Here is a 15,728-nt window from a genome sequence, read left to right on the forward strand (position 1 = left end):
TTATGTGTTCAGAAATCATAATAATCTGGCCACTCCACCCAATATAGGAGCACCTAAATATATAAAATAACTGGTCCTTTTCCACTTTTTTTGGGGGGGGGGGCATTCTCACTAAGGGAGAGACAGACAACAATATAGTCATAGTAGGGGACTTTAACATCCTGCTGACTTCACTGGACAGATCTTCCAGACAAAAAACAAGGAAACAGTGACTTTAAAAAACACACTAGATCAGATGGATTTAATTGACATTAATAGAACATTTCACCCCAAAGCTGCAGAATATACATAATATACATTCTTCTCAAGTACACATGGATCATTCACAAAGGTATACCACATGTTAGGATAAAAAACAAGTTTCTACAGGTTCAAGAAGATTGAAATCATCTCAAGCATATGCTCAGATCACAGTGGAATGAAATTAGAAATCAACTACAGTAAAAACACTCAAAAACATTTAAACACATGGAGACTAACTAGTATTTATTTACTTATTTAAATCTTTATTGTTCAGATTATTACAGATGTCCCTCTTCCCACCCCCCATAGCTCCTTCACCCAGTTCCCACCCACCCCAGACCCTCGCCACCCCACTGTCCACATCCATAGATACTGCATACATGCATATAAGATCTTTGTCCAAACTCTTCCTGCACCTCCCCACAACACCTTCCCCCCGAGAATTGTCAGTCTGCTCCATTTCCATGCCCCTCATTCTATTACATTCATTAGTTTATTCTGTTCATCAGATTTTATTCATTTGATTTTTAGATTCACTTGTTGATATATATTCGTTGTCACTTTGTTGTTCATAAATTTTTATCTTTACCTTTTTCTTCTTTTTCCTCTTCTTAGAGAATACCCTTTAGCATTTCATATAATACTGGTTTGGTGGTGATAAACTCCTTTAGCTTCTTCTTGTCTGTGAAGCTCTTTATCTGACCTTCAATTCTAAAAGAGCTTTGCTGGGTCGAATAATCTTGGATGTAGGTTCTTGCTATTTGTCACTTTGAAAATTTCTTGCCACTCCCTTCTGGCCTGCTTAGTTTCTGTTGAGAAATCAGCTGACAGTCGTACAGGTACTCCCTTGTAGGTAACTAACGGTTTTTCTCTTGCTTTTAAGATTCTCTCTTTGTCTTTTGCCCTTGGCATTTTAATTATGATGTGTCTTGGTGTGGTCCTCTTTGGATTCCTTTCGTTTGGGGTTCTCTGCGCTTCTTGGACTTGTAAGTCTATTTCTTTCAAAGTTTTCTGTCATTGTTTCTTCAAATAGGTTTTCAATATCTTGCTCTCTCTCTTCTTCTAGCACCCCCATAATTCTGATGTTGGTAGGCTTGAGCTTGTCCCAGAGGCTCCTGACACTCTCTTCATATTTTTAGATTCTTTTTTTCCTTCTGCTCTTCTGGTGGAGTGTTTTTTGCTTCCTCGTATTTCAAATCTTTGACTTGATTCTTGGGATCCTCCACTCTACTGTTGAATCTCTGTATATTATTCTTTTTTAAAAAAAATGTATTTTATTGATATTTTACAGAGGAAGGGAGAGGGATAGAGAGCTAGAAACATCGATGAGAGAGATACATCGATCAGCTGCCTCCTGCACACCTCCCACTGGGGATGTGCCCGCAACCAAGGTACATGCCCTTGACCGGAATTGAACCCGGGACCCTTCAGTCCACAGGCCGACGCTCTATCCACTGAACCAAACCGGTTTTGGCCTCTGTATATTATTCTTTATTTCAGTCAGTGTATGCTTAATTTCTGACTGGTCCTTTTCCATTTTCTTTTTTTTTTGGGGGGGCGGGGGGGCATTCTCAATAAGATCCTTAAAGGTCTCACTAAGTTCCTCGGAGGTTTCTAGAATATTCTTGAGTAACCTTATAACTGTGGTTTTGAACTCTATATCCAGTATTTTGCTTTCATCCATTTCTTTCATTTGTGACATGTTTCTTTGTCTCCACATTTTGGCTGCTTCCCTGTGTTTCTATGTATTGGGTAGCTGCTAAGTCTCCTTGAGTTGATAGAGTGGTCTTGTGTATAGTAGATGTCCTATAGGACCCAGTGGCTCAGCCTCTCCAATCACCTGAGGTGGACACTCTTGGTGCACCCCTTTGTGGACTGTGTGCACAGTCTTGCTGTAGTTGAGCCTTGATTGCTGTTGGTATCACTGGGAGGACTTGACCTTCACGCCAACTGGCTGTGAGAACCAGCTGTGTCTACAATGGAAGAACTGCTGTCCAGGAGACACCCTTATAGGGCAGGACTTGCTTCAGTGGGGCTTTGGTGCTCAATGAGTCTGCCCCTTGAGTGTGTTACTTATGGATGTGAAGAGTTGTAATCTGGTATGGTCTTGCACTGACCACTGGGTACAATGGCTCTTGGATCTCCAAGGAGGTACAAAGTCAGCCACTGCCTGGGGCCACCCAATAGGAGTTATAGAGAGATCTGCAGATTCCTCCTCTTTGTATCAGGTTTGGAAGTGCCCAGAGACCCAGCTGTGAAGCAAGGCAGGCTGGTACGGCCTTGGGCCTTCTTTTGATAGCTTTGGGGCTCCCTGACCCAGCTGCAGCTTTTTTGACAGGTTTTAGGCTGAGAAAGGGCAGGCTATTCATACACAAAAACAGCTGTGCACAGCTTGGGTGGAGTTGTAAATTGGGTAGGGTGGGGTCTCAGGGAATCTCCAGGGCAGAGCAAACAGCAATGGCTGCTAGTCAGCCCTGCACCTGGGAGGTCCCAGCACAGGAACAATGACCATTGTGAGCACCTCCATCTGGAAGAAAGCCGCCCCCGCATTCCTGCCCCAATGCCAAACTCTCCCCATATGGGTTTGGGTCGCCCCGAGTCTCGCCTGGCACTGGAGCTCACAGCAAGCGGAAGCTTGTATCTCCCTTCTGATTTAAAAAGTGGCACACCTGGGTGCCAGCACATTCCACGTCTCCACACCGCCTACCAGTCTCAGTGTGCATTCTTCTTAACCACTCTAGTTGTAGTACTTCCACTCAGACAGCTTTCCCGCGCTTCTGGATGATAGTTATGTATTTCAGTTGTAATTTTGATGTGGTTGTGGGAGCAGCAAGTACAGGTGTTACCTATGTCATCTTGGTTCTCCTCCCTAAATAGCATTTATTAAACAATTAATGGGTTACCAATGAGATCAAGAAAAAAATTAAAAACTAATGAAAATGAACACACAATAACCCAAAAATCTTTGGGACACAGTAAAGGCAGTTCTGCAATGCCTACCTCAAAAACATAACAAAAATTAACAATAAACTATTTTATCCTAAAACTTAACGAACTAGAAAGAGAACAAGAAAAGCTCAAAGTAGGAGGAGGGAAATAATAAAGATTAGAGCAGAAATAAATGACATAGAGACTAAAAAAAAAATACAAAAAGAATAATTGAAACCAAGAGCTGGTTCTTTGAAAGGATAAACAAAATTGATGAACTGTTAGCAAGACTCATCAAGAAACAAAGAGAGAGTAACCAAGTGAATAAAATCGGAAACGAAAGCAGAGAAGTAACCACTGATACCACAGAAATACAAGGATTGTAAGGAAATACTATGAATAACTATATGCTGACAAGCTGGACAATGTGGATGAAATGGACAAATTCCTAGAAAAAAATACAATATCCCAAAAGTGAATCAGGAAGAACCAGAAAACCTAAATAGGCCAATAACAACTGATGAAATGGAAGCAGTAATCAAAAAACTTCCAGCAAACAAAAGCTTGAGTCCTGATGGCTTCACAGGGGAGTTTTATCAAACATTCAAAGAACTAACACCTATACTCCTCAAACTATTCCAAAAAATCCAAGAGGAAGGAACACTTCCAAGCTCTTTTTGTATGAGGTCAGCATTACTCTAATTCCAAAACCAGATAAAGACACTACAAAAAAAGAGAATTACAGGCCAATATTCCTGATGAACATAGATGCTAGAATCCTCAATAAAATATCAGTTAATCAGATCCAGCAATGTATTAAAAAGATAATATACCATGACCAAGTGGGATTTATTCTAGGGATACAAGGCTGGTACAACAGAATAAGAACAAGACAGGGATGTCAGCTTTCACCACTCTTATTCAACACTAGAGGCCCGGTGCACGGAATTCGTGCACTTGGGGGGGGGGGCTGTGGGGAGGGTCCTCAGCCTGGCCTGTGCCCTCTCGCAGTCTGGGAGCCCTTGGGGGATGTCCAACTGACAGCTTAGGCCCGCTCCCTGTGGCCTAAGCCGGCAGTCAAACATTCTTAGCGCTGCCAGAGGCGGGAGAGGCTCCCACCACCACCACCACTATGCTTGCCAGCCGTGAGCCCGGCTCAGGGCTTCTGGCTGAGAGACACTCCCCCTGTAAGAGCGCACTGACCACCAGAGGGCAGCTCCTACATTGAACATCTGCCCCCTAGTGGTCAGTGCGCATCATAGTGACTGGTTGTTCTGCTGTCCAGTCGATTTGCATATCAGCCTTTTATTATATAGGATTATTATATAGGATAGTACTGGAAGTCCTAGCCACCATGATCAGAAAAGAAGAAGAAATAAAAGGCATCCAAATTGAAAAGGAGGAAGTAAAACTCTCATTATTCACAGATGACATAATATTATACATAGAAAACCCTACAGACTCCAACAAAAAACTACTAGATTTAATAAATGAATTTGGCAATGTAGCAGGATATAAAATCAACACCCAAAAATTGATGGCTTTTTTAGACACCAATAATGAATTCTCAGAAAGAGAAACTAAGTAATCCCACTTACCACTGCACAACAACAAAAAATTAAAATACTTGGGAATAAACTTAACCGAGGAAGCAAAAGACCTGTATTTGGAAAACTACAGGACATTGAAAAAAGAGAGAAGATCTACAGAAGTGGAAGAATATACCATGTTCATGGATTGATAGAATCAACATCATTAAAATGTCCATACTCCCCAAGGCAATCTACATATCAATGTAATCCCTATTAATATACCAACAGCATATTTTTAAAAAAATGTATCTTATTGATTTTTTACAGAGAGGAAGGGAGAGGGAGAGTCAGAAACATCAATGAGAGAGAAACATCCATCAGCTGCCTCCTGCACATCCCCCAATGGGGGTGTGCCCGCAAGCAAGGTACATGCCCTTGACCGGAATTGAACCCGGGACCTCTGAGTCCGCAGGTCAACGCTCTATCCACTGAGCAAACCAGTCAAGGCTTCCAACAGCATATTTCACCGATATAGAGTACTCCAAAAACTTATATGGAACCAAAAAGACACCAAATAGTGACAGCAATCTTAAGAAGAACAAAGTTGGCGGAATAACCAGATTTCAAGTTATACTGCAAATCCCATAATCAAAACAGCCTGGTACTGGCACAAAAACAGACATATAGATCAATGGAACAGAACAGAGACCCTAGAAATGAACCCAAGCCATTACGCTCAATTAATATTTGACAAAGGAGGCAAGAGCATACAGTGGAGTCAAGACAGTCTCTTCGATAAAGGGTGCTGGAATAATTGGACAGATACATGCAAAAAAATGAAACTAGACCACTAACTTACACCATACAAAAGAATAAAGTCAAAATAGATAAAAGACTTAAATAGGACTACATCAAAATAAAAAGCTTCTGCACAGCAAAAGAAAGCATAAAAAAAACAAAAAGGGAGCCCACTGTATCAGAGAACATTTTTGGCAATGATATATATGCTAAAGGATTAATATCCAAAATATATAAGGAACTCATACAACTTAACAGAAGACAAACAATCCAATTACAAAATGGACAAAGAACATAAACACTACTCCAAAGAGGACATACAGAAGGTCAAGAGACATGAAAAAATGCTCAAAGTCACTGATCATCAGAGATTCAAATGAAAACAACAATGAGGTATCACTTCACACCTGTCAGAATGGCTACCATCAACAAATGACAAGTGCTGCCAATGATGTGGAGAAAAGAGAACCCTAGTACACTACTGGTGGGAATAAAGACTGGTGCAGGCACTGTGGAAAAGAGTATGGAGGTTCATCAAAAAAATTAAAAATGGAACTTCCATTTGACCCAGTGATCCCACTTCTAGGGATATATCCTAAGAAACCCAAAATACCAATCAGAAAGAATGTATGCACTCCTATGTTCATAGTAGCATGACTTACAATAGCTAAGATCTGGAAATAGCCCAAGTGCCCATAAGTAGATGAGTGGATAAAAAAACCGTGGTACATTTAAACCATGGAATACTATGCAGCAGTAATAAAGAAGAATCTCTTACCCATTGAGACAGCATGGAGGGACCTGGAGAGTATCATGCTAAGTGAAATAAGTCAGTCAGAGAAAGACAAGTATCACATGATCTCACTCATATGTGGAATCTAAGAAACAAAATAAACTGATAAACGGAGTGGATCCAGGGACATGGGAGCTAGGAACTGGAATGGTGTGTGGAATCTTAAAGGGAAGGCAGGGAGGGTGGGAGGTAATCAACCAAGGACATGTATGCATATATGCATGGCCCATGGGCACAGACAATGGAGTGGTGAGGGCCTGGGGCAGAGTAGGGGTGAGCTGGAGGGGGACAATGGGAGAAAAAAGGGGACATACGTTATAAAAAAAAAAGTATAAGAAGGAAAATTGGAGTTGGAGAACACAGAGACTCATCCTTCTGTTAAATTTCCTTCATAGTTTGGGATCTGATCAGTCTATCCTTTGTCATTACTTGTTATTTTTTAAAAAAGATTTTAAATTGATCTTTAGAGAGAAGAAGGGAGAGGGAGAAAGCAAAACATTGATCATTTGCCTCTTGCAAGCCCCCTACTGGGGATTGAGTATGGAACCCAGGCATGTGCCCTCACTGGGAATAGAACCAGCAACCTTACAGCAAGGACAATGCCCAATCAACTGAGCCACACTGGTCAGGGCACCTGTTATTTCTTAAAGCATCAATTGAGCCATTAGGATTTAAAGAAAAGGATAAAAAAAAAAAAAAAGGATATGTATATAGATATAAGGATATATCTGTATCTATCTATCAAAAAAGGATGAATATATATAATTCATAAGTCTTTCTGTCTGCACCCAGCACAAATGAATATTATCCTGATAAAACATTTTGCCAATATGTAGAGTCTGGCATGTATTTTTAGTTCACATTTTGCATTTTTAGAACATTAAAAAAAACCTAAACTATATTCTTTCCACTACTTTTCAAGGGGTTAGAATCCAAAGAAGTTTTTCCCCAAAATAAAATACATTTATTACTTAATTATTCATTGGGTTTTCTATTTTCATTGCTGAAGACTGAGTCTGGTATGTATTTTTAGTTCACATTTTGCTTTTTTAGAACATTAAAAAAACCCTAAATTATACTCTTTCCACTACTTTTCAGGGGTTAGAATCCAAACAAGTTTTTCCACAAAATAAAATACATTTATTACTTAATTATTCATTGGGTTTTCTATTTTCATTGCTGAAGACTATAACTACAAGCAGAGCTTGTAATCACTATCAGATAATTGGTATTACCAAATAAAGTTTTAATTCCAGCCTTCAAAATGAAATTTGGTTATCTTAGTGTAAAAAGCTCTGTTTCATATAGTTTATGAGGCTACTGGACTATTTTTAAATCTTGAACTCTCAAAACTTGATAAGACCTCCGAGGAGCTTAGTGAGACCTTCAAGGACCTTAATGAGAATGCCAAAAAAATGGAAAAGGACCAGTCAGAAATTAAGCATACACTGTCTAAAATAAAGAATATACAGAAACTCAACTGTAGATCAACGTAACCCAAGAATCAAACCAAAGATCTGAAATATGAGGAAACAAAAAACACCCAACCAGAAAAACAAAAAGAAAAAAGAATCCAAAAATATGAAGATAATGTAAGGAGCCTCTGGGACAACTTTAAGCGTACCAACATCCAAATTTTTGGGGTGCCAGAGGAAGAGAGAGAGCAAAATATTGAAAACCTATTAGAAGAAATAATGACAGAAAACTTTCCCTACCTGGTGAAAGAAATAGACTTACAAGTTCAGGAAGCGCACAGAACCCCATACAAGAGGAATCCAAAGAGGACCACACCAAGACACATCATAATTAAAATGCCAAGGGCAAAAGACAGAGAATCTTGAAAGCAGCAAGAGAAAAACGGTTAGTTACCTACAAGGGAGTACCCATACGACTATCAGCTGATTTCTCGGCAGAAACTATGCAGGCCAGAGGGAGTGGCAAGAAATATTCAAAGTGATGAACAGCAAGAACCTCCAACCAAGATTACCCAGCAAAGCTATCACTTAGAGTTGAAGATCAGATAAAGAGCTTCACAGACAAGAAAAAGCTAAAGGAGTTCATCACCACCAAACCAGGATTACATGAAATGCTGAAGGGTATTCTTTAAGAAGAGGAAGAAGAAAAAGGTAAAGATAAAAATTATGAACAACAAAATGACATCAAATACATACCTACCAACAAGTGAATCTAAAAATCAAGTGAATAAAAAATCTGAAGAACAGAATGGACTGGTGAATATAATAGCATCAGGGACATAGAAAGGGAGTGGACTGACGATTCTCAGGGGGCAGGGGGTGTGAGAGGTGCGGGAAGAGACTGGACAAAAATCTTACACCTATGGATGAAGACAGTGGCGGGGGGGGGGGTAGTAAAGGCATGGGGTGGGGTGAGGAATCAGGTGGAGGGGAGCTATAGGGGGAAAAAAAGAGGAACACCTGTAATAATCTGAACAATAAAGATTTATTTAAAAAAAAAATCTTGAACTCTCAGTTCCTATCGTAGGTGGTCCTGGACTTAAGATTGGAAAGCACTGATATTAATTTAAATGTTATGTGTGTAGTTGTTAATCCTTGACTTTGATATGATTATAACTGATATTACGATTAGCATTATTCTTTGAGTATCAAGTGCCTCAAACACTCTTTGAGCCATAATTATAAAATAATATAGAATATAAACTAAAATTATCAAAAAATAAATTTATTTAAAAAAGATGCTCAATATCACTAATCATTAGGGAAATACAAATGAAAACCATAGTGAGATATCACCTTACATCTCCCAGAACGGAATTATAAAAAAGACATTAAATAAAAAGTGTTAGCAAGGATGTGAAGAAATAGGAACCCTGAAATGAAAACACTGATTCAAAAGATAGTAGTATACTAGTATGCACCTCTATGTTCACTGCTGCATTATTTATAACAGCCAAGATATGGAAACAACCTAGGTGTCCATCAAAAGATGAATGGATAAAGGACACACACACACACAACATTACTCAGCCATAAAAAATAATGAAATCTTGCCATTGGTAACAATGTGGATGGGCCTAAGGATAGTATGTGCAGTGAAATAAATCAGACGAAGACAAATACCCTATGATTTCACTGATGTGCGGAATCTAAAAAGAGAAAAAACAAATGAGTAAAACAAAACATAGTCATAGATACAGAAAAACTAAATGGCTGTCAGAGGGGATAGGGTAGACTAAATGAGAAAAGATTTCAAAGTACAAAATTCCAGTTATAAAATAAGTATCACAGGGATGTACTGTACAACATAAAAAATATAATCAATATCATAATAACCATATGGTGACAGATGGTTACTAGATTTATCATGGTGATCTTTATATAAGGTATATAAATGCTAAATCATTATTTGTACACCCGAAACTAATGTAATATCGTATGTTAACTACACTGTAATAAAGAAACCAAAGTTTTTCAAAGTATAAAGAAACTTGAAATCTGCTAACCTTACTGAGTCCTTAAAGCAAAGAAGTAGAAGTACAGTATGATTCTTTCTTTCTCTCTTTCTTTCTATTTTATTGGATTTTTTAAAATTGATTTTTAGAGAAAGAGGGAGAGGGATATAGAGATAAGCATCGTTGATCAGCTGCCTTCTTCATGTTCCTCACCAGGGATCTAGCCGGCAATCTTGGCATGTGCTCTGACCAGAAATTGAACCAGCAACCTTTCGGTGCAAGGGATGCTGCCCAACCGAGTCACACCAGCCAGGGCCATGATATAATTTTTTAATACTTTTTATAATGTAGACTCAAAGAAGTTAACGTGAAAAGAATCACACAACTCACTATGCAATGTTTTTCCAATTTAAGTAAAACTTTACCAAATATAGAAATAACTAGAAGGCCAATCAAATCTTCAGATACTACAAAGGACCCCAAGTAATGACCCCAAGTCATGGGCTGTTACACTACTCAAAAGCAGAAGCTATCAAAGCTTGGTGTAGAGGATGGGGCAGTGTGTGTGAGTGTCATCCAAAAGGGAACCTCCCCTTCATAGCTATGCTGAAAAAAAAAAAAAAAAATTACATTTTTTTCTCAAAGCTTACACTAGTTTTCCAAAATGAACTGCTGGTACTATTGCCAATGGTTACTTTAAGATAAAAGTAGAAATGATTATTACAACAGCACCATTAGTCCTCACTGAGGAAAAAAAACTTTGTCTAATTTTTCCCACAAATAATTGTCCTTGAGAATGAGTCGGTGAGGTATCATACCTGTTTCTCCAAGACAGATGTCCTTTCTATTTCTGCATGCTTTATCATATTACGCATGTATTCCAATTGCTTCTCTAAAAGATTGCATTTACTTTCTGCAGCTAACAACTGAGATGTCAGTTCTAAAAAGAATAAGTAAGAAAAGCAGAAATTAGAACAGTTTTAACAAGCTGTTAAAAGGAACTTAGTCTGTGTACATAATAAACATTTCCAGTAGCCCTCTGAGCCTTTACAGATGATGTAAACCATACATACCTATAAGCTCCTCAACATGCATCAGAGTATAATGCAGTTTTGTAGTGCCTGAAGACGGACCACCAGAAAATGCTAATGTGCAATTTTGGAGTACTTTTACAATACTTTGTTTGACGGTGTTTTATTTCCTTAATAATTAAACAAACCTTGATTGTGCTTTGATTCCTCATTCTTTGAATTCTCCCTTTCTTGTATCTGTTCATCCAATACTTTCTTATATTCAACTGTTTCTCTAGACAAGGTTTTCACACTTTCTTCTGCCTGAATCCTTTCAAGTTCTAAGCGTCGAATCTTATCTTGAAGATTCTTCAGAGCAGAAAATATGGCTGCCAAATACAAATATGAATACTGTAAGGTAACAATATATATGGAGAAAGTTCACTTAGAAAGAATAACCTTATCTACATAAAAAACAAAACTGATGGGTGGGTCCAGTGGAGGATCACTCTTTGGGAACAATAAAATGTTAATTACCATCATATGAGAATTTTTAAAAAATCCATTTAAAGATAGTTTTTGAGTTTCTGAAACATATGAGGTATGCAAGTAAAAACCACTTTATCATGGTAAAGATATTTCAGATTTTCAAAATGGTGAAAATATTTAGCTAATCATACAGTTCATATAACTGTCCTGAAGTACATTAACTATCACTCTTTTTTGTTTCATTAAAAGGATCACGGGTAGAATCCAATCAGAGCTAAAATAGTCTAGCATAAAAAGGACTATTTTTAATGTCTATTTTTTCATTACTTAGGATAAAAATCTAAGCGCACTTTAACTGCCCAATGAAAGTTCCTAATTATAAAAGTAGTATGTATTCTCTGTACAAGACACAGGAAAATACAACAAAGAAAATAACTGATAATCCTACTACCAAAAGATAATGACTGTCAATTTGTTATTTCTTTCAATTTTTTACTATATATACTTTTTACTATAAATTGAGATTAAAATTTTTGTTTTTCACTCTAGCATTAAGATACTGTGAGCTCTCATTCATGCTGTCTTAAATGGGTATATCCTTATTATAAACAATAAAAATTGAAAAATCAAGTTACTGGCTCAAAAATATTCATATTTTAAAGTTTCCTGAAAAAGTAAAGTACCTTCAAAAAAGGTTGCGTCAATTTATACTTTCATCAGAAGCATGTCTTTGCCAACACAGACCATTATTAATTACAATCTCTTTGCCATTTAAAAAAAAATTATTGATTTCAGAGAGAGAGGAAGGGGAAGGGAGAAACATCAATTTGCTGTCCCACTTATTTATACATTCATTTGTTGATTCTTGTATGTGCCCTGACCAGAGATAAAACCTGCAACCTTGGTGTATAGGGATGAAGCTGTAACCAACTGAGCTACCTGGCCAGGGTCACCTCTGACTCTCTGTTTAAAAACACATGAAACTTCTGGCTATTTTATTTTGCACTACAGGCCCTGTGCACGACATTAGTGCACTGGGGGGGAGGGAGGGGAAGAGAGGGGAGGGTCCCCTCAGCCCGGCCTGCGTCCTCTCGCAGCCTGGGACCCCTCAGGGGAATGTCCGACTCCTGGCAGGCAGACATCCCCTGAGGGGTCCTTAGTGCTGCTGTGGAGGCGGGAGAGGCTCCTGCTACTGCTGCTGTGCTCACCAGCCGTGATCACAGCCCAGCTTCTGGCTGAGCAGTGCTTCCCCTGTGGGAGTGCACTGACCATCAGGGGCAGCTCCTGTATTGAGTGTCTGCCCCCTGGTGGTCAATAAGCATCGTAGCAACCCGTCATTCTGCTGTTTGGTCTATTTGCATATTAGGGTTTTATTATATAGGACTAGAGGCCCAGTGCATGAAAATTCGTGCACTCGGGGGTGGAGGGGTCCCCTCAGCCCGGCCTGCACCCTCTCACAATCTGGGACTCCTCGGGTAGGGTTGCAAGGTCTGGCCTGAGATCAGGGCCTAGCGGGGCTTTCCTTCCCCTGGCTGCAGGCAGCTGGCCCCACCACCGCCACTGCCACTGCTTGCCATCTGTGCAGCGCTGCCCCTCATCCCCTGACACCGGTGGCCTCCCTCTGCAGGTGACAGGCTGGAGTGCGATGACTTGGCTGGCTTGGGCCTTCCTCTTTCTTTGCTGCGGGGCGGGGCCAGCTCTGCAAGGGGCTGTCTGCCTACCTGAACGACCCTAACCACTCGCCTGCCTACCTGATCACCCCTAACCGCTGGCCTGCCTACCTGATCACCTCTAACTGCTTGCTGGGGAGCGGGGCTAGCCCTGCGAGGGGCCGTCTGCCTACCTGATTGCCCCTAACAGCTGGCCTGCCTACCTGATCATCCCTAACCGCTGGCCTGCCTACCTGATCATCCCTAACCACTTGCTTGCCTACCTGATCACCCCTAACTGCTGGTCTGCTTGCATGATCACCCCTAACCGCTGGTATGCCTACCTGATCACCCCTAACCACTCTGCCTGTCTGCCTGATTGCCCCTCACTGCTTGCTTGGGGGCGGGGCCAGCCCCCAGCGAGGAGGGGCCATCTGCCTACCTGATCTCCTCTAGCAGCTGGCCTGCCTACCTGATCACCCCTAACTGCTGGTCTGCCTACCTGATCACCCCTAACCACTCTGCCTGCCTGCCTAATTGCCCCTAACTGCTTGTTTAAGGGCGGGCCAGCCCAGCGAGGGGCCATGGTGGTCTGGTCTCTGGTCGTTCTGGTCGTGATGCCTGGCCTTTTATTAGTATAGATTGCTAGAAGTATAAATATGTTTATATATATTATTGGTCAATTTTCTACCTTTTATGAATTTCTTTGCCCATTTTACATAAGAAAAAGTCCAACCCTCCATTTTACTGTGTCTTTAATTCTAGTTTTGATGTACTAATGTTTTAATTTTTCAGTTATATCTAATAATCTTTTCCATCAAGTTCTTTGTTTTATACATGGAATGTTTTTCTGTAATGAAAATTAAAGCTTTGTATTTTCGTTTATTCTACTTAAAAATAATAGTTTCACAGATTTTTACATTTAATTCTGTAAGTCAAATAAAAAGTATTTTTGTACTAAAAAACTTTAAATGGCAACTTTATCAAAAACCAATTATTAGACACGTGCCCGACAATTTCAAGACTTTTTATTCTAATTCCATTAATATTATGCCAGTATTTTAATTAACTTTATAAATGTTAATATTGCCAGTGTCCCACATTATATAAATCTTTAAACCATTTCAATATTATCCTCACTGATTAGATGTTCAGAATCATTATGCCTAAACACTGATTTAATGAAACTTCATGTAAACTATACAATAGGTAGGAAGAATTAACATCTTTTAAAAATCGAGCCTGCACTCAAAACAAGGCATTCATTTCCATTTATTAACGTAATTCATTCATTTACCAAATATTTCAGTGCAATACGCCCAAATAGGAGATTCATACATTTCATAATATAGATAGCTTATTCTTCTAGGTATGCATAGGAAGACTGCAGACATGAAGCACACACACAGACTATGAAAATACCAAAAAAGCTCAATATAAGATTAATATTCAAAGTAATAATAATTTCTGGTATACCTGGAATAATTAGATAACAAATGCAATAGGAAAACAGAAAGTTAATAAATGCTTTTTAATATCAAATGAGGTTCATTAACCCATTCCGAACCACAGAGCAGTACTTCCTAAAATAAAATTTTGTAATATCAAAAATTCCTTTTATTCCTTCATTAAATTATAAAAATTAGTATACAATTTTGTTAGTATTTTATTGTTACACTAGTGGCCCGGTGCACGAAATTCATGCACGGGGGTGGGGGGATTCTCTCAGCCCAGCCTGCACTCTCTCCAATCCGGACCTCATGGGGGACATCCCTCTCCCAATCTGGGACTGCTGGCTCCTAACCACTCACCTGACTGACTACCTGATTGCCCCTAACTGCCTCTGCCTGCCTGCCTGATTGCCCCTAACCTCTGCCTGCCTGCCTAATTGCCCCCAACTGCTCTCTGTCAGCCTGATCTCACCCCCAACTGCCTCTGCCTGCCTGATCACCCCTAACTGCACTCCCCTGCCAGCCTGATCTCACCCCCAACTGCTCTACCCTGCTGGCCTGATCTCACCCCTAACTGCCTCTGCCTGCCTGCCTGATTCCCTCTAACCCAGGGGTGGGTAAACTTTTTGACTCGAGGGCCACAATGGGTTCTTAAACTGGACCGGGGGGCCGGAACAAAAGCATGGATGGAGTGTTTGTGTGAACTAATATAAATTCAAAGTAAAGGAGCGGAGGGGAGAGCAAGAGAACCGGATAGAACAGCCGGATCCAGCCCGCGGGCCGTAGTTTGCCCAAGGCTGCTCTAACCCCTCTGCCTGCCTGTCTGATCGCCCCTAACCTCTGCCTGCCTGATCACCCCTAAATGCCTCTGCCTGCCTGATTGCCCCTAACTGCCCTCCCCTGCCGGCCTGATCTTGCCCCCAACTGCCCTCCCCTGCAGGCCTGATCTCGCCTCCAACTTTCCTCCCCTGCCGGCCTGATCTCACCCCCAACTGCTCTCCCCTGCTGGCCTGATCACCCCTAACGGCCTCTGCCTTGGCCCCCACCACCATGGCTTTGTCTGGAAGGAAGACAGATGTCTGGAAGATGGCCAGTCGACCCAGTAATTAGCATATTACCCTTTTAGTAGTATAGATAGATTATATAGTATAGGATTGCTTAAATAGGGGGTGGGGGGAGAGCCTTTTTCATCAGGAGGAAATGCTCTTGGCAGACAAAAAATACATAACCCCTGTATCTGGACTGATAGCCAGCCATATGCACTATACTGCCAAACCGGTCATTAAAAAATTGAACCGCGTTCTTACATTGTACACCAAACCGCTGTTGCCCTTAAAACCCCTCCTAAGCCCAAACCTTAAGTTCTGCCTTTGCAGTTCACCCAGGTTAGGTTCTGATTGGTCAG

At 40.3% G+C, this 15,728-nt stretch overlaps 1 protein-coding gene across 2 annotated transcripts in view; it reads right to left on the bottom strand.

Moving 5' to 3' along the window:
• CEP57 (centrosomal protein 57) overlaps positions 1-15,728 on the bottom strand; it is a 79,326-nt gene that overhangs the window by 26,849 nt on the left and 36,749 nt on the right. For both annotated transcript variants that reach the window (XM_080642717.1, XM_080642718.1), the window contains exons 3-4: positions 10,944-11,123; positions 10,543-10,664 (exon numbers count right to left, since the gene is read on the bottom strand). In XM_080642717.1, the coding sequence (XP_080498843.1) occupies positions 10,543-10,664; positions 10,944-11,123 (302 nt within the window). The remainder of the gene's footprint in view (positions 1-10,542; positions 10,665-10,943; positions 11,124-15,728) is intronic.

This window comes from Plecotus auritus (assembly GCF_963455305.1).
Source record: "Plecotus auritus genome assembly, chromosome: 9".
Classification (NCBI taxonomy): Eukaryota; Metazoa; Chordata; class Mammalia; order Chiroptera; family Vespertilionidae; genus Plecotus; species Plecotus auritus.